General features: G+C 41.9%; 1 protein-coding gene across 1 annotated transcript in view; it reads left to right on the plus strand.

The window, feature by feature from the left end:
• LOC140489321 (oxysterols receptor LXR-beta-like) overlaps positions 1-21,496 on the plus strand; it is a 43,306-nt gene extending 21,810 nt beyond the window's left edge. The window contains exons 8-11 of the mRNA XM_072588739.1: positions 11,729-11,828; positions 14,112-14,225; positions 16,558-16,652; positions 18,048-21,496. Of these exons, the coding sequence (XP_072444840.1) occupies positions 11,729-11,828; positions 14,112-14,225; positions 16,558-16,652; positions 18,048-18,194 (456 nt within the window). The 3' untranslated portion in view covers positions 18,195-21,496. The remainder of the gene's footprint in view (positions 1-11,728; positions 11,829-14,111; positions 14,226-16,557; positions 16,653-18,047) is intronic.
• Positions 21,497-22,224: the final 728 nt, after the last annotated feature.

The following is a 22,224-nucleotide window of genomic DNA, read 5'->3' on the forward strand; positions in this document are numbered from 1 at the left end:
ATGTCATGGTAGAACGAAAAGCCAATGGAGAGCTACAGACCAGTGTTTACAGGAAGGCCACACACACTGACCAGATAGTCAACTACAAGAGCAATCATCCCAACACCCATAAGCAGAGTTGCATCAGGATATTATTTAAGGGAGCCACAACACACAACAGCAGCTAAGAGAGGCTGAGAGAAACACCTGTACAATGTATTCAGGAACAATGTACCTGATAAGCTGATTTCTACACAACAGACCTAAACAATAAGACACAATATGCCCAGAGACTAGCCACCCTGACATACATTAAAGACATCTCTGAGATGACTACCAGACTACTCGGCCTCTAAGCATCATGGTAACCCACAAACCTAGCACCACACTGAAACAGCTCCTGATGAATTTAAAGGACCCCATAACAACAGCCAGTAGAATGAACGTCCTATACAAATTACCCTACAAGGATTGCAACAGATATTACACCAGACAGATGGGCAGGAAACTAGCCACCAGGGTACGAGGACTAACTCGCCACCAAAAGACATGACCAACTATCGCTAATATCCACCCACACAGACGAAGAGGGAAGCCAGTTTGACTGGGACAATCCATCCATCCTGGGACAGGCTAAACAAAGACACGCATGGGAATTCCTAGAGGCCTGGCATTCAAAACAGGACTGCATTAACAAACATATCGATTTGGACCTCATTTAACAACCTCTCAGAAAAAGAACCGGAAGTGATATCACCCACACAAACAGACCAAGACTCCTAAATAGCAAGCGGGACAGAACACCGACGCTTCATTGGAGGCCCACTGATAATGTTATCTAGTATGGTGACGAAACGTCTGAGAACAAATCTACCAGCTCAGCGAGCAAACTTACAACCCGACTCACCTTAAGACCATTCTTCTAGTCCATTGGCATTGTAGTCCTGTCTTTTACTTCTAATGCTAGACTCACTGGAGCCCAAATATGCAAAATGTGTCTCAACTATAACCTCTGTTCACTCCTGTGTACTTTTTAAATTAAAACTACCTCCCAGCATTGGGTACTTAAAGAGATGCTAACTTCAAGTCTTTCTTAAGAGCAGCCCAATAATACATGAAAATTTTAGACTTTTCATCACTAAGTTTATGCACAGTACAACTTAAGAGAACTTAAGCCTTGTTATTTACATAATTATGCCAACAAAGTGATATCAAACAGGGAGAAAATGAGAGTCCAGAGACAGTATATTCCTGTTAGGGAGAAAGGTAAGGCTGGTAGGTAAAGGGAATGGTGGATGACTAAAGAAATTGAGGGTTTGGTTGAGAAAAAGAAGGAAGCATATGTCAGGTATAGACAGGATAGATCGAGTGAATACTTAGAGTATAAAGGCAGTAGGAGTGTACTTAGGAGAGAAATCAGGAGGGCAAAAAGGGGATATGAGAAAGTTTTGGCAAATAGAATTAAGGAGAATCCAAAGGGTTTTTACAAAAACATTAAGGACAAAATGTTACTTAGGGACAGAATAGGGCCACTCAAAGATTTGGATGTGAGCATAAGAGGTATAGTTAGTAAGTTTGCAGATGACACCAAAATTGGAGTTGTAATAGACAGCGAAGAAGGTTACCTCAGATTACAACAGGATCTTGATCAGATGGGCCATTGGGCTGAAGATGGAAAATTGAGTTTAATTCAAGCAATTCTGGTCTCCTTTTTATTGGAAGGATGTTATGAAACTTGAAAGGGTTCTGAAAAGCTTTACAAGGATGTTGCCAGAGTTGGAGGATTTGAGCTATGGTAGAGGTTGAGTAGGCTAAAGCTTGTTTTCCCTGGAGTGTCGGAGGCTGGGGGGTGACCCTATGGAGGTTTATGAAACCACATAGGGTATGGATATAAATAGACAAGGTCTTTTCCCTGGGGTTGGGGAGTCCAGACCCAGAGGGCATAGGTTTAGGGTGAGAGGGGAAAGATACAAAAGGGACCTAAGGGGCAACTTTTTCTTGGAGAGGGTGGTCCGTGTATGGAATGAGCTGCCAGAGGAAGTGGTGGAGGCTGGTACAATTGCAACATTTAAGAGGCACTTGGATGGGTATACGAATCGGAAGGGTTTGGAGGGATGTGGGCTGGATGCTGGCAGTTGGGACTAGATCAGTTTGTGATATCTAGTCGACATGGACAAGTTGGACCGAAGGGTCTGTTTCCATGCTGTACATCTCTATGACTCTAAAAGGGGAGTAATACTATTTTGAATAACCTGAACTGTACACTACTATGTGCTTATTCGGGAATCATGATTGAGAGGTATGAGTGAAAATACAGAAGACAGAAAGAGACCAGGGCAATTCAGACCCTTGAGTCTGCTTTACCATTCATTAAGTCTTAGGCTGATCTGCACCTTGAATTCACTTACTTTGCATTGTTTCATATCCCTTCAAACCCTTACCCAATAAAACTGTACTCATCCAAAAGTACCAGAAATTTCTATTGATGCTAATCCATAGGATTTATGTAAGAAATAGTAACGAGCAGTTCATTCGGCTTCTTGTAGCTGTTCTGACATTCAATGTCTTGCATTAGGGGCTTGCAATCTTAATTTAAGGTAAACACAAAACTGCTTTGAGCAAATCCCAGTGAATGCGTTTTAAAATGAAGTGGGATTGAAGCAAATTTTTAATAAAAGAAAGGAATCTACTTTCAGCAGGATAAAGCAATTCCTGATTTTGTGTTGAGCCAAGCTGGCTGGCTGTAACAAATGGCAGCTTGTGACAGATGAATTTGTGTTCATTTCAGTCTCCCTCTGCTTGGGTCGATTGTCAGCAGAAATTGTGTAAAGTCATTTTCACTACAGTATTTCTCTCAGCTTCTGCAAATGTTCCATCAAAGTTTAGTGGCCAATCGGGGGGAAGATCCATTTAAATATCTTTTTACAAGAATGGATAGTTATTCCAGTTGTGGAAATGCACAAGTACAATCACTGTTTTCATGTATATTCAAATAAAGATACGATAAAAGTGTGTTTGCCATTTGTGTCAGGTTCTCTTATTTGGGAGGAGACATGAGCCACTCCCATGCTTTAAACACATTTGTGGATGTTGATCAGACTTTCAGTATACTGCTTAATGCAACACAGCAGTTTGTCTGTAACAAACCACTACAATAGCAGAGAAATTAATGGACAGCTGTCAATTGTTTTGACTATTTTTTGACCTTGTTCAGTCCAAAATCTCCTCCTGTCCCAGTTAACCTTCCAGTGCCAGATTTAATTGATATTCTACTTAAAGTTTCTGATTCGCAAAATTCAAATTAGGCGTTGCAGATTTGCTGGGTGGAAGATGCAGGGAATATTTTGGATTTGTTCCAATTGTTTTGTGTTTATTTTAATTGGACATTATAAGCCCCAGTCCGATGTGGGTATCACTGGCTGGGCCACCATTTATTGCCTGTTTCAGTCCACCTGCTGTTGGTTGACCCACAATGCTTTTAGGGAGGGATCTCCAGGATTTTGACCCCGAGACAGTGAAGGAATGGTAATATATTTCCAAGTCAGGATGGTGAGTGACTTGGAGAGGAATTCGAAGGATGCTGTTCTTCCAATACATCTGCTGTCCTGTCCTTCTGATGGATATGGTTTGGACGATGCTGTCTGAGGATCTTTGGTGAATTTCTCCTGTGCATTTTCTCGATAGTACACACCGCTGCTGCTGAGCATCGGTGGTGGAGGGAGTGGATGCTTGAGTCAAGGCAGATCATACAAGATAGACTTAGAGTAACAGAGATGTACAGTGGGGAAACAGACCCTTTGGTTCAACTCGTCCATGCTGACCAGATATCCGAACCTAATCTAGTCTCATTTGCCAGCACTTGGCCCATATCCCTCGAAACCCTTCACTTTCATATACCCATCCAGATGCCTTTTAAATGTTGCATTTGTACTAGTTTCCACCACTTCCTCTGACAGCTCATTCCATACCCGCACCACCCTCTGTGTGAAAAAGTTTCCCCTTGGGTCCCTTTTATATCTTTCCCCTCTCATCCTAAACCTATGCCCTCTAGTTCTGGGCTCCCCCATTCCAGGAAAAAGACTTTGTCCATCTATCCTATCTACGCCCCTCATGGTTTTATAAACCTCTGAGGTCACCCCTTAGCCTTCATTGCTCCAGGGAAAACAGCCCTAGCCTATACAGCCTCTCCCTATAGCTTAAATCCACCAACCTTGGCAACATCCTTGTAAATCTTTTCTGAACCCTTTCAAGTTTCACAATATCCTTCCAATAGGAAGGAGACCAGAATTACATGTAATATTCCAAAAGTGGCCTAACTAATGTCCTGTACAGCCACAACATGACCTCCTAACTCCTATGCTCAATGCTGTGACCAATAAAGGGAAGCATACCAAAATGGTATGCTTTCCTTTATTGGTCACAGTCCTATTTATCTACGACTCTACTTTCAAGGAGCTATGAACCTGCACTCCAAGGTCTTTTTGTTCAGCAAAACTCCCTAGGACCTTAACATTAAGTGTGTAAAGACCTGCTAAGATTTGCTTTCCTAAAGTGCAATACCTCACACTTATCTAAATTAAACTCCACCTGCCATTCTTCAGCCCTTAGGCCCATCTGATCAAGATCTCGTTGTAATCTGGGGTAACCTTCTTTGCTGTCCACTACACCTCCAATTTTGGTGTCATCTCTAAACTTACTAACACAACCTCCTATGTTCCTATCCAAATAATTTATATAAATGACAAAAAGTAGTGGACCCAGCACAGATCCTTGTGGCACTCCACTGGTCACAGGCCTCCAGTCTGAAAAACAACCCTCCACCACCACCCTCTGTCTTCTACCTTTGAATCCGCTGTGTATCCAAATGGCTAGTTCTCTCTGAATTCCATGAGATCTAACCTTGAAGTTTGATAGTTCAAGAAAGTGGCCCTTCACCCAGGGCAATTAGAAATGGGCAATAAATGCTGGCCAGCCAATGACACTTGTCCCACGAGTGAATAAAACAGGAAATAAATTCTGATACCAACACATGAATTAGGAGGATGTGTAGGTTATTTAGCTCTCAGGTCTGCTTTGTCATTTAATAAAATCATGACTGATCTGATTGTGGCTCCTATTCCACTTCTCAACTTACCTCCAATATACTGTTGACTAACAAAGGAGTCAAAAATTATCTGCCTCTTCCTTAAAAGGGATTCAATGACTTGGCTAAAACAGCTTTGAGAGAGAAAGCTTCTCATCATTGTTTTTAAATGAGAATCTGGGTGTTTCAGTGAATAGTCCTGCTCACTGCTCTGTTGGTTTAATGTTTTGGTTATATGCTTTGGGGCTAATATAGCAAAAGTTGACTAGATTGGCGCCTAGGTTGAAGGTTGTTTTCTAATAGGCTGAGTAAATAAGGTCCATTTTCTCTGAAATTTAGTAGGCTAAGATTTAACAGAATCTCATTGAAACATAGAAGATACTGTGAAGGTGTTTGATCAGATCGATACACTGTTCCTTCTGGCTGGGGAATGTTGAACACAGGAGCACAAGGGGAACATCGTGTAGGACTGAAATAAGAAACTTCTTCTCCCAAAGAGTTGTGAATATTTGGAACTTTCTACCTTTTAGAGGGCTGTGGATGGTCCATTTTCAAGTATATTCAAGGTTTGGATAGACAAATATTTGTCTCTCTGACATTCAGCTGAAACGGGGAATGGGTGAGAAACTGAAGTCGAAGCTGGGGATCGACCAGGATTGTATGAGATCCTGGGGCAGACTCAATGGGCTGTCTGGTCTCACCCATCTCCTGTTTCTTACATTGGGTAATGCCAAACCGTAGATTGTTAGACAAAGTTCGTGATGTTTGGAGGTGACCACGGTTTTGAGAGATTGGTGAGAAAATGAGTTGGAGTCGGAGATACTCCAATAACGAGTCTTGATTCAATAGTAAGGATGTAGAGATTCCGGATGCTGCAGCAAAGAAACTTGCTCCCTCCAGGCTATTTCTCTCTGTCAAGGTTTAGCTCATACCTGTTCAGAAAAACCAATGGGCTTTGATTCAATCATGCCCCGTGGCAATTTCAAATCCAATTCCAATCACAGACTGTAAAGGAAATTTTCTAATCTCCCTTTCACATTCTTGTTTTTCTAAGTGTGTATGCTCTCATTGCTGCCTTAGCGACCTTTGGAAGGAATCTGTCACTGTTTAACCGATCATAACCCTTCATAAACCTGTGATCATTTATCAGGTCACCCTTAACCTTAAGAGCTTCAGTTAAAAATAAACTGTTGATTCTCATGAAAAGGAATCTATAATGCTTTTTCTTGCTTCCTATAATGGGGTGTTCAAAGTTATACACAATACCTCAATTATAGCCTCATACAAGTATTTCCTTAAAGATGAGAACATTACGATCAGGAGTAGGCCATTTAGCCAGCTCCAGCATTCAGACATTTTGTGTTTGTTGCATTTCTGTTTTCCTGCTCTCTCTCCATTACCCTTAACTCTTATGTCAATCAAAACATTTTGTCTAAGTTAGTCTTGAATATATTCAATGGTCCAGCCTCCACTGCTGTCTGGGGAAGAGAATTCTAAAAATTGATGTCACTCAGAGAAGAAATTTCTCTTTGTCTCTATCTTAAACGGGAAATTCCCTTATTTTGAAACCGGTTTCTCTATTTCTGGATTCCTATGAGGGAAAGCATCCTCTCCACATATCTACGAATTCCCCTCAAAATCTAAAATTCTTTTAATGTTCCCTGCTTTAGAAACAGATTCAAGGTTCCCATTTACTCACTTGACGGCCATGTCTACTTGTATATTCCCCTTTACGCAATAGATGTATCTGCACATCAAGGTTCCTTCTGTACAGCACTTCAAGTAGGAACAGAGATAACGCATTCAGCTCCTTGAGCCAGCTCCATCATTCATAAGGAAGATAATGGCTGCTTTTCTATCTCCATCACCCACAGAGTGAAGAAATTCCTCCTCGTCCCTATCTTAACTGGCCCACTCAGTCTTAAATATGTCCCGCGGTTCTAGACTAACTAACCAGGGAAAATATTCTATCCATTTCTATCCTGTAATGTTCTAAGAATTTTTATGTTTTGATGTCTGTCAATTGTGCAGTGGAACTTGAACCAGAGATTCTGGCTCAAAGATAGTTCTGTCCCATCCACCAGCTGTCCTGTTGGCACTACATTTTCCAGAAGATGTGAACGCATTGCAGGTGATGTAGGGCGCATTTATTAGAAAAGATTGAAAGATGAATGCAGTTACATGTATGGACTAAGGCAGTAACAGCTGTTCTCCAAGAGGACTTCTGGAGGTATTTTAAGCTGATGAAGGGTTCAAATAAATGGGAAAAATATTCTCTACTTATATTGTGCTTCTTGCAGCCACTGGACTGATACTTAATAAAATACTTTCAGAATGCACTTACTGGAAAATATCTAGAATAAAAAGGTAACATCTACTTTCCTAAGACTTCCTTGCCGACCCGCTAGCTTAGCTATGTCTTGAGTATTTACATTTGCGTTGTACTGAATAGGAACAAGCCATTCAACCCAGCTGAACCGTGCTGGTCTTTATACTGCACACATGTCTGTTCCACCCTCTCCTTCCATTTCCATCCATTTATCATGTGGTTCTTTTCACCTTTTGTGTGTTTGACTGGTTACCGCGTATCACATAAACATTGTTTATCTAAATCACTTCTTTGTGTTCTCTGGATAAAGAAGTTTCTAACTAAATTTCCTCTTAGATTTATCAGTGACTGTCTAGTATTTATGATATCTAGTTCTGAATCGCCGCAAGTGTAAACACTTCCTCTGTATCAACACTATCAAAGTCCTTCCTGATAGCGCACCCTTGCAGTTTACATCTCGTGAACACTGGGCTTTCTTCAGTTGAACTGCTTGAGTTTTTTTGGTATGGTCATGTTGGCTGACCCTAGCTGTTCTTTATTTCCAAATTTTTAAAAACTGAATTTAAATATTCATACTAGCATGGGACATTTAAAAAAAAACAACTTTGTTTATTTGTTCACCTGGCTTACTAGTCCAGAAATATAACCATAATGTGTTTGAACCCCTTCAGAATGAAATTTGGCTGCACATTTACTTTGGTTAACGTAGCTCATTTTACACAGCAATAGAGAATCGCTGGAGTTTGTTTGGCCCATCGTGACCTTGCTGGCTCTCTGCAAACACAACTCTACCAATCCCATTGAATTCCCCAACCATTTCCTTTTTGTTTTCAGGTGCTTATTACAATCCCTTGGGAAAACTACGATTAAATCTTTCTGCGTCACACATTCAGTCCAGATCCTAACCACCTGCTGTAGAAAATATTTTCCCCATGTCACCATTGGTTCTCTTGCCATTCAGCCTAAGTCTCCATTCTTTTGCTAGAAGGAGCAGTTTTATTCTGTTTGCAGTCATTGTTTTTTTTAACTTCTATATCAAGCCCCAAGCTGATCTAGTTCCTGAAAGTGAACTTGCTCTCCTCCACCTACTTTAGATGCTGTAACGAGATTCTGTTTCTCTTAAGAAACTTACTTTGATGCATAGTACATCCCAGCTAGTGATCAAGCAATTAGCCCTGGCCCTGAGACTGCACTCTTGTGCTGGAGAATGACTATAGCAGAGAAAGATTTTCATTTAGATCATCCCTTTCATAGTCATGGGACTGACAGTGAAAGAAAGAGTTAGAGATGAGATTGCAAATACAATGTATAAAACATGGCAGCTAATTTGTACATATCCAGACCTTGCAAATATCAGTGGCCAGATAATCTGTTGTTCTGCATGTTTGTCAAGGGATAAATATCAGCCAGGACACTGGAGAAATTAGGGAGGACTGCCCTGCCCATAAACTTCCAGGGGACAGTGGTGATGCAGGTACTGTCACAATGTTTAAAAGACATTTGGATAAGCACATGAATAAGAAATATTTGGAAGGTCATGAGCCAAGTGCAGGCAGGTGGGACTAGTTTACTTTGGGATTACGATCGACATGGACTGAAGGGTCCTTGAGTGCTGTATGACTCTGCGGTGAGAAGGGAAAGATTTACAAGGGACTTAAGGGGCAACATTTTGATGCAGAGGATAATGTATGGATACATTGAGCTGCCATAGAAAGTGGTGAGGGCTGGTACAATGACAACATTTAAAAGGCATCTGGATGGGTACATGAATAGGAAGGGTTTAGAGGGACATTGACCAAATGCTGGCAAATGGGACTAGATCAATTTAGAATAACCGGTCAGCATGGACAATTTGGACCGAAGGGTCTGTTTCCGTGCTGTACATCTGTGACTATGACTCTATGGCATTTTTGATAGTGATGCAGCCTCTTGATGGTTGTCAGCTGATAGATAGAGTCACAGAGATGTACAACATGAAAACAGACCCTTCGGTCCAACCCATCCATGCTGACCAGATAACCCAACCTAATCTAGTCCCACCTGCCAGCACCCGGCCCATATCCCTCCAAACCCTTCCTATTCATATATCCATCCAAATGCCAATATTGTAATTGTACCAGCCTCCACCACTTTCTCTGGCAGCTCATTTCATACATGTACCACCCTCTGTGTGGAAAACGTTGCCCCATAGGTCTCTTTTATATCTTTCCTCTCTCATCCTAAACCTATGGCCTCTAGTTCTGGACTCCCTGACTCCAGGGAAAAGACTTTGCCTATTTACCTTTTCCATGCCCCTCCTAATTTTGTAAACCTCTATAAGGTCACCCCTTAGTCTCCGACGCTCCAGGGAAAACAGCCCCAGCCTGTTCAGCCTCTCCCTATAGCTCAAATCCTCCAACCCTGGGAACATCCTTGTAAATCTTTTCTAAACCCTTTCAACTTTCACAACATCCTTCCGATAGGAAGGACACCAGAATTGCATGCAATATTCCAAAAATGGCCTAACCAATGTCCTGTACAGCCGCAACACGACCTTCCAACGCATGTACTCAGTGCTCTGACCAATAAAGGAAAGCATACCAAATGCCTTCTTCACTATCCTGTCTACCTGCGACTCCACTTTCAAGGAGCTATGAACCTGCACTCCAAGGTCTCTTTGTTCAGCAACACTCCCTAGGACCTTACCATTAAGTGTATAAATCCTGCTAAGATTTGCTTTCCCAAAATGCAGCACCTTGCATTTATCTGAATTAAACTCCATCTGCTGCTTCTCAGCCCATTGGCCCATCTGGCCAAGGTCCTGTTGTAATCTGAGGTAACCCTCTTTGCTGTCCACTAAACCTCCAATTTTGGTGTCATCTGCAAACTTACTAACTGTACCTCTTATGCTCGCATCCCAATCATTTATGTAAATGACAAAAAGTAGTGGACCCAGCACTGATTCTTGAGGCACTCCACTGGTCACAGGCCTCCAGTCTGAAAAACAACCCCCCACCACCACCCTCTGTCTTCTACCTTTGAGCCAGTTCTGTATCCAAATGGCAGGTGGTTCTTGTATTCTTTGAGATCTAACCTTGCTAATCAGTCTCCCATGGGGAACCTTGTTGAACGCCTTACTGAAGTCCATATATATATCACATCTACCGTTCTGCCCTCATCAATCCTCTTTGTTATTTCCTCAAAAAACACAATCAAGTTTGTGAGACATGATTTTCCACACACAAAGCCATGTTGACTATCCCTAATCAGTCCTTGCCTTTCCAAATATATGTACAACCTGTCCCTCCGGATTCCCTCCAACAACCTGCCCGCCACCGACGGCAGGCTCACTGTTCTATAGTTCCCTGGCTTGTCCTTATCACCCTTCTTAGAGTGGCAACATTTTAGCCAACCTTCAGTCTTCCGGCACCTCACCTATGACTACCGATGATACAAATATCTCAGCAAGAGGCCCAGAAATCAGGTCTGTAGCTCCCCACAGAGTTCTAGGGTACACCTGATCAGGTCCTGGGGATTTATCCACCTTTACCCGTTTCAAGACATCCAGCACTTCCTCCTCTGTAATATGGGGATTTTGCAAGATGTCACCACCTATTTCCTACAGTCTATATCTTTCATATCCTTTTCCACAGTAAATACTGATGCAAAATACTCATTTAGTATCTCCCCCATTTTCTGCACAAAGGCTGCCTTGTTGATTTTTGAGGGGCCCTATTCTCTCCCTAGTTACCCTTTTGTCCTTAATGTATTTGTAAAATCTCTTTGGAGTCTCCTTAATTCTCTTTGCCAAAGCTATCTCATGTCCCCTTTTTGCCCTCCTGATTTCCCTCTTAATTCCTTTATACTCTTCTAAGGATTCACTCGATCTATCCTGTCTATAGCTGATATATGCTTCCTTCTTTTGCTTAACCAAACCCTCAATTTCTTTAGTCGTCCAGTATTCCATACACCTAGCAGCCTTCCCTTTCACCCTAACAAGAATATACTTTCTCTGGATTCTTGTTATCTCATTTCTGAAGGCTTCCCATTTTCCAGCTGTCCCTTTACCTGCGAACATCTGCCCCCAGTCAGCTTTCGAAAGTTCTTGCCTAATACCATCAAAATTGGCCTTTCTCCAATTTAGAACTTCAACTTTTAGATTATGAGCTGCAGTTCAGTTTTAACGTGAATCAGTATCCTTTGTGTTGGTTGTCACTGCAGTGCGGCAAAGTTGAGGTGAAGCAAGGGTGAAGAAGGTGCTATCATTTGTAACCTTGGCAACTTTGAGGTTGTGAGATTCTGAAGCAAAGGTTTAATTTTTGTTTCCATTTTTGTTTCTCCTGAATTTTCTTTTGCAGATTATGTTGCTGGAGACAGCACGGCGATATAACCATGAGACCGAATGCATCACTTTCCTCAAGGATTTCACATACAGCAAGGATGACTTTGCACGGGCTGGTGAGTGAAGCCAGGTTTCTGATACCTGTAAGAAAAGCAAAATAGATGCTGGAAATATGAACTAAAAACAAAGTGCTGGAAAAACTTGGCAAGTTTGGCAACATCTGTGGAGCGAAACAGAGTTAAGTTTTTGAGTCCCATACTGTTCTTCAGAATGGAGTCATACTGGCCTCAAAACATTAACCCAGATTCTCGGATGACACTAGACCAGCTGAGTTTCTCCAGCACACTCTCTTTATTTCTGATTCATCTCCTGGTTCCTGCCTTTATTTATTTTCTTTCTAATTTTTAATCGTTGTCAATTTATCTTCTGTGTTTTAGAGAAGCGAAATCATGTCTCCATAGATACCAGCAGACAGCAAACCCTCCAGTACATCAAGCGAGCAGCATTCTTTGTTTTTTTTAGATTAGATTAGATTCCCTACAGTGTGGAAACAGCCCTTTGGCCCAACAAGTCCACACTGACCCTCTGAAGAGTAACCCACCCAGTCCCATTTCCCTCTGACTGATGTACCTAACACTACAGGCAATTTAGCATGGCCAATTGACCTGGCCCGCACATCTTTTGACTGTGGGAACTGGAGAACCCAGAGGGAACCCACGCAGACACTGGGAGAATGTGCAAACTCCACACAGACAGTCACCCGAGGCTGGAATCGAACCTGGGACCTGGGTGCTGTGAGGCAGCAGTGCTAACCACTGAGCCACCGTGCCACCTATTCAACCACAGCAGTTGTCATGTCTTATTCCCGTTCCAATCTTCACGTATTTAGAGTCCCCCTCTGCCCACACCTTTCTCACCCCCCAACTCACTTAACCTCCCCCATTCACTATCCCAGGCAAGAGACTTAGGTCAGTAATTGTATCAGAGACTCTCTGGTGTAAATGGCTGATTAACAACCTCGTTGGAGTTCCTACTGAGTTGGCCACTAGGGGGAGCTAGTTGTTTAAAATTGAATGAAGAGGCAGGTGTTGCATGCTCCTGAAATGATAAGCTGTAATGAGAATTGTTGCTGTCAGAAAAGAATTCTGCATTTTATGTTTCAGTTTTTACCTGATTTCCACCCCTCACCTCCCCACCTCCCCACTTCCTAGAAGTGAGGAACCAGTGGAAGAGCAGAGTACATTATCTTTTTGTCTTGGATTCTGGGGTTATCTGGTTTGAGGATTATGGCTGTATCCCTACCACACATTACACCACTAATAACTACCTTTCAGTATTACTGTTTGTTTAGTCTTGTAGATTGTGGTTCTATTTTCCACAGCCCTTGAACAAGGTTGCCAGTGAGGGATGGTTTTATGCTGAGGGTTTACGCCTACAGCAGCTTGATTGAGAATGTCTGACATCAATTCATGTCTGCTATCAGAACGTAAATGAAAACTGCAGCGCATCATGCTAGCCTAACTTTGAACCCAGTTTCAATCCGCTGAAAGTTAACTCTGTACTTGCTACTTTTTAATTCATTTGCAGCATGTGGACATCACTGGTTGGGCCACCATTTATTGCCCATCCCTAATTGCCCAGAGGGCAGTTAAGAAACAACCACATTGCTTCGGTCTGGAGTCACATGTAGGCCAGACCAGTTAAGGATGACAGTTTCCTTCCCTAGTGGACATTAGTGAACCAGATGGGTTTTTCTGACAATCAATTCATGGTCATCATTAGATTCTTAATTCTAGATTTTCATTGAATTCAAATTCCACCCTCTGCCTTGATAGGACTCAAACCCAGGTCTTCAGGACATTACCTACACCTCTGGATTAATAGTCCAGTGGTAATACCACCAGGCCATCGCCCTCCCACTACTTGGTGGCATTTTAAATTTTAAACAGTCTGATTCAACCCAAGTGGTAGTGGTAATATTACTGAGCTAGTAATTCTAAGGCAAAAGAAAAGTCCTGAAAGGCTTGGAGATAGTGGCACTTCTGGCAGCATCTGTGAAGAGAAGAATAGAGTTAATGTTTGGAGTCCAGTGTGATCTTTTTTGCTTTGAAGGCCCCTTTCAAAAGGGAATGTGACTATTATCTGAAAAAGAAGAATATGCAAGGTTGCAGGGACAAGGCAAGAGAAAAACACAAAGAAAATTGCTCATTCAAAGAGCTGTCACAGTTGGATGGAACAAATGGCCTCCTTCTGTGCTATAAGAACTCTGTATTTAACTCTTCATCTGTCACCAGCTTGTCAGTTACTATGCGACATGGTTCTATGAGTTCTAGCAAGTGAACATTCTAATGTTACCTTTCAATAATGTGTTTCTGTCTGTCTCATTCTCTCTTGTTTAGGGTTGCAGGTCGAATTCATAAACCCGATCTTTGAGTTTTCAAAGGGCATGAGGAAGCTGCAGTTGGATGATGCTGAGTATGCCCTGCTCATAGCCATTAACATCTTTTCAGCAGGTTTCTCTTCATTTTATTTTTGTTTATCTTTTTATGAAAGATGTTATCCTGTGCTTAGCATGGCTATGAGGGGTGGAACGTTATCCATTTCAAGGCAGTCAGTGTCGGCATCAAGTGCTTCAAATCACTTGATGTGGAGACTAAGAGGATGTGTCAACTGACTGGGTGCTTTAGACTAGGCCTCATAGTCTCGCGTTAGGTGGCCTGGCACTTGGGACTGAGGCAAGGGGAAATGTCTTCACTCCAGAGTTTTGTATCTTTGGTGTTCATGACACACGGTTTTAGGTACTCAGCCATTGCGTATATTCGAGGCAGATTGAAAGGTTTTTCTGAATTGAGGGAACCAAGGGATAAAGGTAAAGTGGGAGTTGAAGTTGTGGATTATATGAGGCAGAGCTGACTCGAGGGGCGAATGGAGGCCTTTAATTATAAGGAGAGGCTGGGGCTTTCTTCACTGAAGGATAGGAGGTTGAGGGGTGACTTTATAGAAGTTAGTAAAATGATGAGGGGTACAGATAAGGTGAGTGGCAGCTGTCTTTTCCCTCGAGTGGGGAATTTCAGGACTAGGGGATATGTTTTTAAAGTGAGAAGACAAAGATTAAAAAAAAAGACATGGGGGCAATTTTTTTAACCTAGAGAGTGGTTTGGTTTGTCTGTGGAAGAACTTCCACAGGAAGTGGTGGATGTGGCTACCGTTGCATATAAAAGACATTTGGATAAGTACACTAATAAGAAATATTTGGATGGATGTGGGTCAAGTGCAGGCAGGTGGGACTAGTTTAATTCGGGATTGTGGTCAGCATGGACTGGTTGGACCAAAGGGTCTGTTTCAAGACTGTATGACTTTGTGAATAGTTTACTGCTGCTCCTACTACTCTACATTGCAATTAAAATGCACTGTAATCTGCTTGAGTTTGATCATCAGCCCCAACCTTTTCACTGCATCAAAGTAGCAATTTATCACCTCCCACATTGACTAATTTTCAGCATGACTGCCAATGCTGTGGATAACCAGAGTCTCTTTAATACAATTAGGAAAGCAAATGTCATGTTGGCCTTCTTTGAAAAGGATTGGTGTACATGGATAAAGAATATTGGTACAGTTGTGTGGGTCTTTGGTGAGGTCACGCCTAGAAAATTGTGTCCTGATTTAGTCTCTGGTTCTAAGAAATGAAACGCATGCCTTTGAGGCAGTGATACTGAAGTTTCATTAGATTGTTCCTAAGGATGAGAGAATTTTCCTCTGATGAGAGGTGAATAAATTGAGTCCATATTCTCTGGAGTTTCTAAGAATAAAAGGTGAACCAATTGAAGCATACAGGATTCTGGGGAGGCTTGACAGGTTAGACCTTGGCTGAGGAATCAGGGATACAATCTCAGATAAGGGATGATGTTTAAGACTGAGATGAAGAGAAATTTCTTCATTCAGAGGGTTGAGTTTGTCTTTGGATTCTCTGCTCAGAGGGTTACAAATGAATATACGAGTTGAGAGCAAGAGTAGACCATTCAGCCACTTGGGCTTGCTTCACGATTCAGTAAGATCATGGCTGCTCTGATTGTAACTTAAGATCTGAATTCTCACCTACTACTGATCACTGATCATCCCTTTGTGTACCAAGAATCCACCTGACCTTAAAAAGCGATCTGCTTCTGTCATCTTTTCAGGCAGGATATTCCCAAGACCCGTGACCCTCTGAGAGAAAACCTTTCACTTCATCACTGCTGTTAATGGGCGTTAATATGTTTAATGTGTTTTAAGCAGTCTAGATTCTCCTTAAATGGGAAACATCCATTCCACACCTACCCCGTCAAAACTCATCAGGCTCTTGTATCTTTTAATCAAGTCACCTCACTCTTCTACACTCCACTGGATGCAGTCTGGCTTATCCAACCTTTCTTTATAAGACAACACTCTCATTCCAGGTATTAGTCTTGGGAATCTTTGTCTGAATTGCCTCCAATGTATTTAACATTCCTTAAAAATGTTGTTGATATTCCATCAAAGGGCTGGGTTAGACAGATGTTTAGCGCCTCTAGAAATCAAGGGATATGTGAATCAGAAGGAAAAGTGAAGTTGAATCCAAGAACAGTCATGATATAGATTGGGCAGCAGGCTCAATGGGCTGAATGGTCTACTGCTCCTATTTCTTGTGTTCTTTTGCCGGAGGAAGTGACTTCACTTCTCATAAGGCCCAGATTTTAAAGAGTGGGAAGCTCTCCTCTTTCATAATGGGCAGGTGAGCAATCCCAGCACTCCCCTCTTTTCTACACATGTAATACAGTGCCTGCGTTTATCATCTTTCAAATGACTTTGGGATGTTTGCCTTCACAGACCGACCTAATGTTCAAGACCACGAGTTAGTGGAGAGGCTCCAGCAGCCGTATGTTGAGGCACTTCATTCGTACTTGCGCATCAAGCGACCAAAGGTAGGCTCAGCAACACAAAGGAGAAGGTCTGGCACTTGTATGACAGCTCTCACGACCATGGGCCATCCTAAAATACTTTACAAAGTAAGCAGGAATTTTGAAATATAGTCACTTCTGTGACAAAGGACACCAGAGTGTATACAGCAAGATCTCATGAATATCAATGAGCTAATGATCGGATCATCAGCTTTTGAATATTGTTTGAGGGATAAGGACACCAGTGAGGATTTCCTCGTTCTTCTGAGTGGAAAATGCTGTGTGCTTATTTTGTGAACTCTCCAGTATCTCTGACAGTGCAGCCCTCCCTTGGTACTGCATTGAAATGTCAGCCTTGATTTGGATTCCCCAGTCTCTGCAGATGGACTTCTCACTCAGCAACAAGAGTACAACTCTGAGTTAGGGTTGACACCATACTGGTTCCAATCCTGAGTGTACTAAGTTCTGACTCTTGATGCTTGGATTAAGAAAATATCCAATTTCCAGCAGCAGTATTACACACACACACACATATTTATAAAATACAAGTAACTTATTGTTGAGAATGTGTTTGTTTTAAAGTATTGCCTTTAAAATTACAAGGGGTTTTGTTGGTGTAGAAAGAGGAACCTGTTTCCGTAAGCAGGAGAATCGTGTGCAGAAAAGACAGCTCTGAGAAAATTGGTAGAACAAAGAATCCGGGGATGATACGAGAGATTATTTACTTGTGATTTTTTATTGTGACCTGGAATGTGCTGACTGCAAAGGCAGTGGAGGCAGATTTCAATAATAATGTTCAAAAGGTACGTGGATAGATAATTAAAAAGGCAAACGTTTGCAGGGCTACAAAGAATAATTGCTCTGTCAGAGGCAGCACAGGATTGATAGACTGCTGACCCATGTTGTAGGATTGTAAAAGTTGTCAACTGCCCCCACAGTAGAATAAAAGAAGGAAAAATAGTTTACACTGGCAGGAAGGATGGTAATGAGCGGTGAAAGTTTTTTCTGTTAGTGGAAAAGCAGTATGGGGATGTTTTGTACGGTGAAGGGTTCTGATCTTAAATACGCTGCCTGAAAGAGAAGTGGGGGTCAGTAAGCAGGAGGCTGGAAGAACGCAACAAACCAGGCAGCATCAGGTGGTGGAGAAGTTAGCGCTTCGGGTACAACCCTCCTTCAGGACTGGAGAAGGATTACACTCTAAATGTTGACGTCTCCACCTCCTTGTCTCCCTTGGATTCCAGCATCTGCAGATTTTTTTTTTGAGAGAAGTGGAAGCAAATTTAATTGCTATATTCAGAAGGTAATGGAAACCTAAAAAAATTGCTGGAGCCACAGGGATCAAGCAGGATTTCAGTAAGTTGCACAGCCTCTGTACATGCTGGAGAAATTCAGTAAGTGCTGTTTGTTTCCATGTTGCAGGACCACCTGATGTTCCCTCGGATGTTGATGAAGTTGGTCAGCCTCCGGACCCTGAGCAGTGTCCACTCAGAGCAGGTCTTTGCCCTCAGGCTTCAGGACAAGAAGTTGCCACCCCTGCTGTCTGAAATATGGGACGTTCATGAGTGAACGAGCGGAAAGCCATAAGCAGGAGAGGAGAAGGGTGGCATACATACACTTTTATTTTTACAAAAGAAAACTGCAAGAGAATGTAGGAGAAAAAAAGTTCTGTCTCTTTTTTTTTTAACAAACTTAAGACTCAAAGGCAACAATGATACAAGAAGTCCTGACCAATGTGTGTGAGAGGGCGGATTTAAAAAAAAAGAGAGACAAATATTAAACTTTATTTGGATGTAGGACTTGGATGTCCGGATGTTGAAGAGACATCCATCCCTGCACTTACTGGACTGATTTCCAATGAGAGACTTAAGTCTCCACTTGTTCTTAACGCAGTGGTACTGTTGCCCCTGCTCACCTTATCTCCTTTGTTCTTTGTTTAACATGCATTGTTTACCAACCCCCAAAAAAGATTTTAACAGTGATTTCTTTTGCTCAATAATATATGAAGTTTAATTTTTTTTTATTGAGCACGTTTTCAGAAAGGCAGATCAAATTCAATCTGGTATTGGAAAGCAGTTGTCGCAAAGACTATATATGTGCGCATGTGTGTTTTCATGAGAGTTTTAGTCATGTTCCAAATGAAAGGAGTTGGGTTTTGCTGCCAAATAGGCAATGTTATGAAGAGAAAAAAAAGTTGTTTAATTTTCTTAAACAAACATAAGCACTACATCCCATCGCTTATTTCCTTGATCTCTGGAACAATTAATTGTTGATCATTGCTATGACTAATTGCAATTTTTGATAATCTTGTAATTCTGTTAACTATTGGATTTATGACTGGGGAAGGCATCAAAGTTTTTTATTCCTAAGGGATCATAGTAATCAGGGATCCTATTGATGTAAGTTGCACACATGGGTTTCTCCCCAAATGTAATGTTTGAGTGACGATGAGGTTTTCAACTCTATTCATTCACCGACTATGGGTACTGCTGGCAAGGCCAGCATTTGTTGGCCATTTCTTAATTGCCCTTTAGGAAGATGATGGTGAGCTGGCTCCTTCACTACAACTGAGCAGCCAATTGGATCATTTGCAGATTTAAGAGTCAATCACCTTGTTGTGTGGCTCTGGTGTGTTGTACAGGCTGGCTGGCTAACAACACCAGATTTCCATCTCTCAGTTGAATCAGTTGGTGACTGAGTGAGATGAGAAACTGGTTGAATTCTGCCAAATTTTGGAGAGAGGAAGGGTTTGTCTTTGAACGTCACTGTTGGCCTTAGTTGAAACCTGGATTGTTTTCCTTCCTGTGATGAATGCACTAGTCTTTTTGTCCCTCTTTGTCTCATTCTACCTACATCTGTCTAGTATCTCTCACTCTTGCCACATGTACATGTCATTTTCTCTGTACTCTGCACTTTATCTCTGACTGGCTTTTTAGTATGTGTGTTTTATTCGCTGTATGTCTGTCTGTCTCATTTTCTTTTTGTGTGCTGTGTGTACGTATATCTTCATAACTTCATCGCGTAATTGTAGACATCAAATACTTGTCACAGTATCGATCTGATTTTGATATTCAATTTATAGACATTCATATGTATGGGTAAGAGGGCAAAAAGAAGCAGCTGGAAAGAGAAAGATGAACAAAGTTTTTTTTTTATACAAAAAAAGGGAAAATTGAAAAAAAAAGTAGAAATATATGCAAGGACAAATGTTTGAGCCCCAAAGCCAAAATGAATTTGATTTAGACATTTGATTACGGGTGGACTGCCTGGAGCAGCTGCAGATACATGTTCTTGCTTTGAAGTGTATGAAAACAGTCCTACCTCTGTAGCTTACTATGGAGAATGGGAATGCTGCCTGACACCAGTCACCTGGGCAATCAGTTGAGTCAATTCACTAACCCATACCTGCGCCCAAAAGAGTTTTGCAAGCAAAGTGATTTTCAAACAAAAGCCTGTTTTTTCACAGAAACTACCATTATCAATATTTCCACCACTGTCTTCTGCTGATTATTGACCCACTCCCCATACCATCTTCAATATTTGCACATGAAGAGACCATACTGAAACGCCTCCATCACTTTGCCCCTTGTACGTTACATGGGGTTGCATTCCTCCAGGTGTGTAAACTCCTAAATGGAGCTAAGGTACAGATCAGGAGCTAAATGGCCTCCTATGTCCTTCTGCTCTCATTTCCTCTGTTTTCGAAGGTAGTGAGGTTTGCTTCTGGCAGTGAGGTTGGAGAGCTTGGGGGTTCTGGGCTATTATGGTCTCCTTTCTAAATGACCTTGAGTGATATTCCCAAATAATGTTCTTCCATCTTTCAAGGGATGAAGCTTAGATCACGTCCCTGATCAACACATGCATGTTCCAGCACAAAGTGGAGATGTTTTCCTCAGCTGTTTGGTTAAAGAGTCCTGAGATTCATTTTAGTGACTCCAACTTGGATTCAGACACCTGCAACATGGGCTGGGAGTCAAACCCCTGGGTAGAGGGCTTCTATCCTTCACCTCAACTCCCCTCCAGTTTCCACATTGCTTTAGTGTCTATGTCTATCTGCACTGCCAAAGACTGTACTTAACAGCAGTGAAACAGTTTTCACAGCTCCAGGACTGTCTGGTTTTATTTCAGATTTCCAGCCTCCTCAGTACTTTGCTTGCGTCTTCACAGCTCAATTACATGCCTACTTGTAAGGAACTTCGGGGTCCAATTCAGTTCCACGCTGAAGTAATTGTATTTTAGACATTTCTGAAATTAATTGTATTTTACTTTCCTCCTTGTTTTGTTTGGTCGGCCTAGGGGTTGGTTCGGCAAGGCCGGGCCTGAGAGAGCAGGCAGGCTAACCTGCTCCCAGACCTTTGTCAACATTGGACCTGTAAATAGGATCAGTTGCCCCATCAGTGGAAGGAGAATTGAAGGCTAATTGTTTTCTTATTCGACTCATGATCTGGGGAAGCACTTTAGAATGAATAAAAGCATTGTGAAGTTTTAACCCTTGCTTTTTCTTACTCCCCTAACGTCTATGGAGCCTTTTTTTATTTTAAGTCTTGTATGGAATTCTTGCACCACACACTGCTAATGCACAAATATTGCCATTCAGACTTATTGTTCTGTTGAGGGCTTTCTCCCCTGAAGATTTTCCAATATGTTGCCCTTTATTTTTGTACCTCTGTGTAATCAGGAAAAGTGCCTCAATACTGTCACGTCCACTGGAAAGCTTGCATCTCATTTGCACGGTCTTATTAGTTGATTGCACTTGGCCTCCCAGCCTGAGGGTTCTTGTGGTGCAGTGGTAGTGTCCCTACCTTTTGAGCTGGAAGACCTGGGTTCAAGCCTCACTTCTGAACAGGTTGATTAAAGATATTTTTTAAAAACTCCCGCCCTTGATTTCTGCTCCATTTAATCACACATTGAGCCATGGATTGATCTAACTTTGTGTTTTCCCCATTTGCAGTATGTTTGAACAATTTCTGTTAGCCTTCCTGTGTTTTAGAAGGGGCTGAAGGCAATGAAGAAACTTGTACGTCTTTTCGTTACCTGTATATGCATTGAACAGAAGCACATTTATATGTGCTGCCTGAAGATTGTTGGGGGTGAACATTCCCTGTCTTTGTACATTTAGCACAATTGGAATTATGATTCAAAAGTGGGGACTTTATTGCACAGGATCATTTAAAACCAAATTTTCTTTTTTGAGACAGAAACCTCTGCACTTGTCCAGTTCAGGGGAAGTGAAGCATTTTCAATGTGAAAGCCACAGTGCCACTGCTGAGTAATCACAGGTAAATTTGCAGAGAGCAGATGACACACAGTTGTGAAGCTTCTCCTACTATGTTCCCTAGCAATGCGCCTCAGTCTTGATTTGAAAGGGACTCTAACCCCTGCCTGAATATCCAGGGTGTTTTGAACATAATTCAAAAAGTATTTTCCTTGATCCCACTGGACACTCTGTAATCTTTGATAATGAAGCCCAGTGAAAATTCTTGTTAGAAATCAGTTACTTCTGCATTCCCACATTGGCTGTCCCAAATAATAAGCTGGCTTTGTCCTGTGGTGGGTTGAGATTGCCCAAGCATAGTTTCCTTCTGAGTGCTATAGCGTC

This window comes from Chiloscyllium punctatum, chromosome 18 (genome assembly GCF_047496795.1).
Source record: "Chiloscyllium punctatum isolate Juve2018m chromosome 18, sChiPun1.3, whole genome shotgun sequence".
NCBI lineage: Eukaryota > Metazoa > Chordata > Chondrichthyes > Orectolobiformes > Hemiscylliidae > Chiloscyllium > Chiloscyllium punctatum.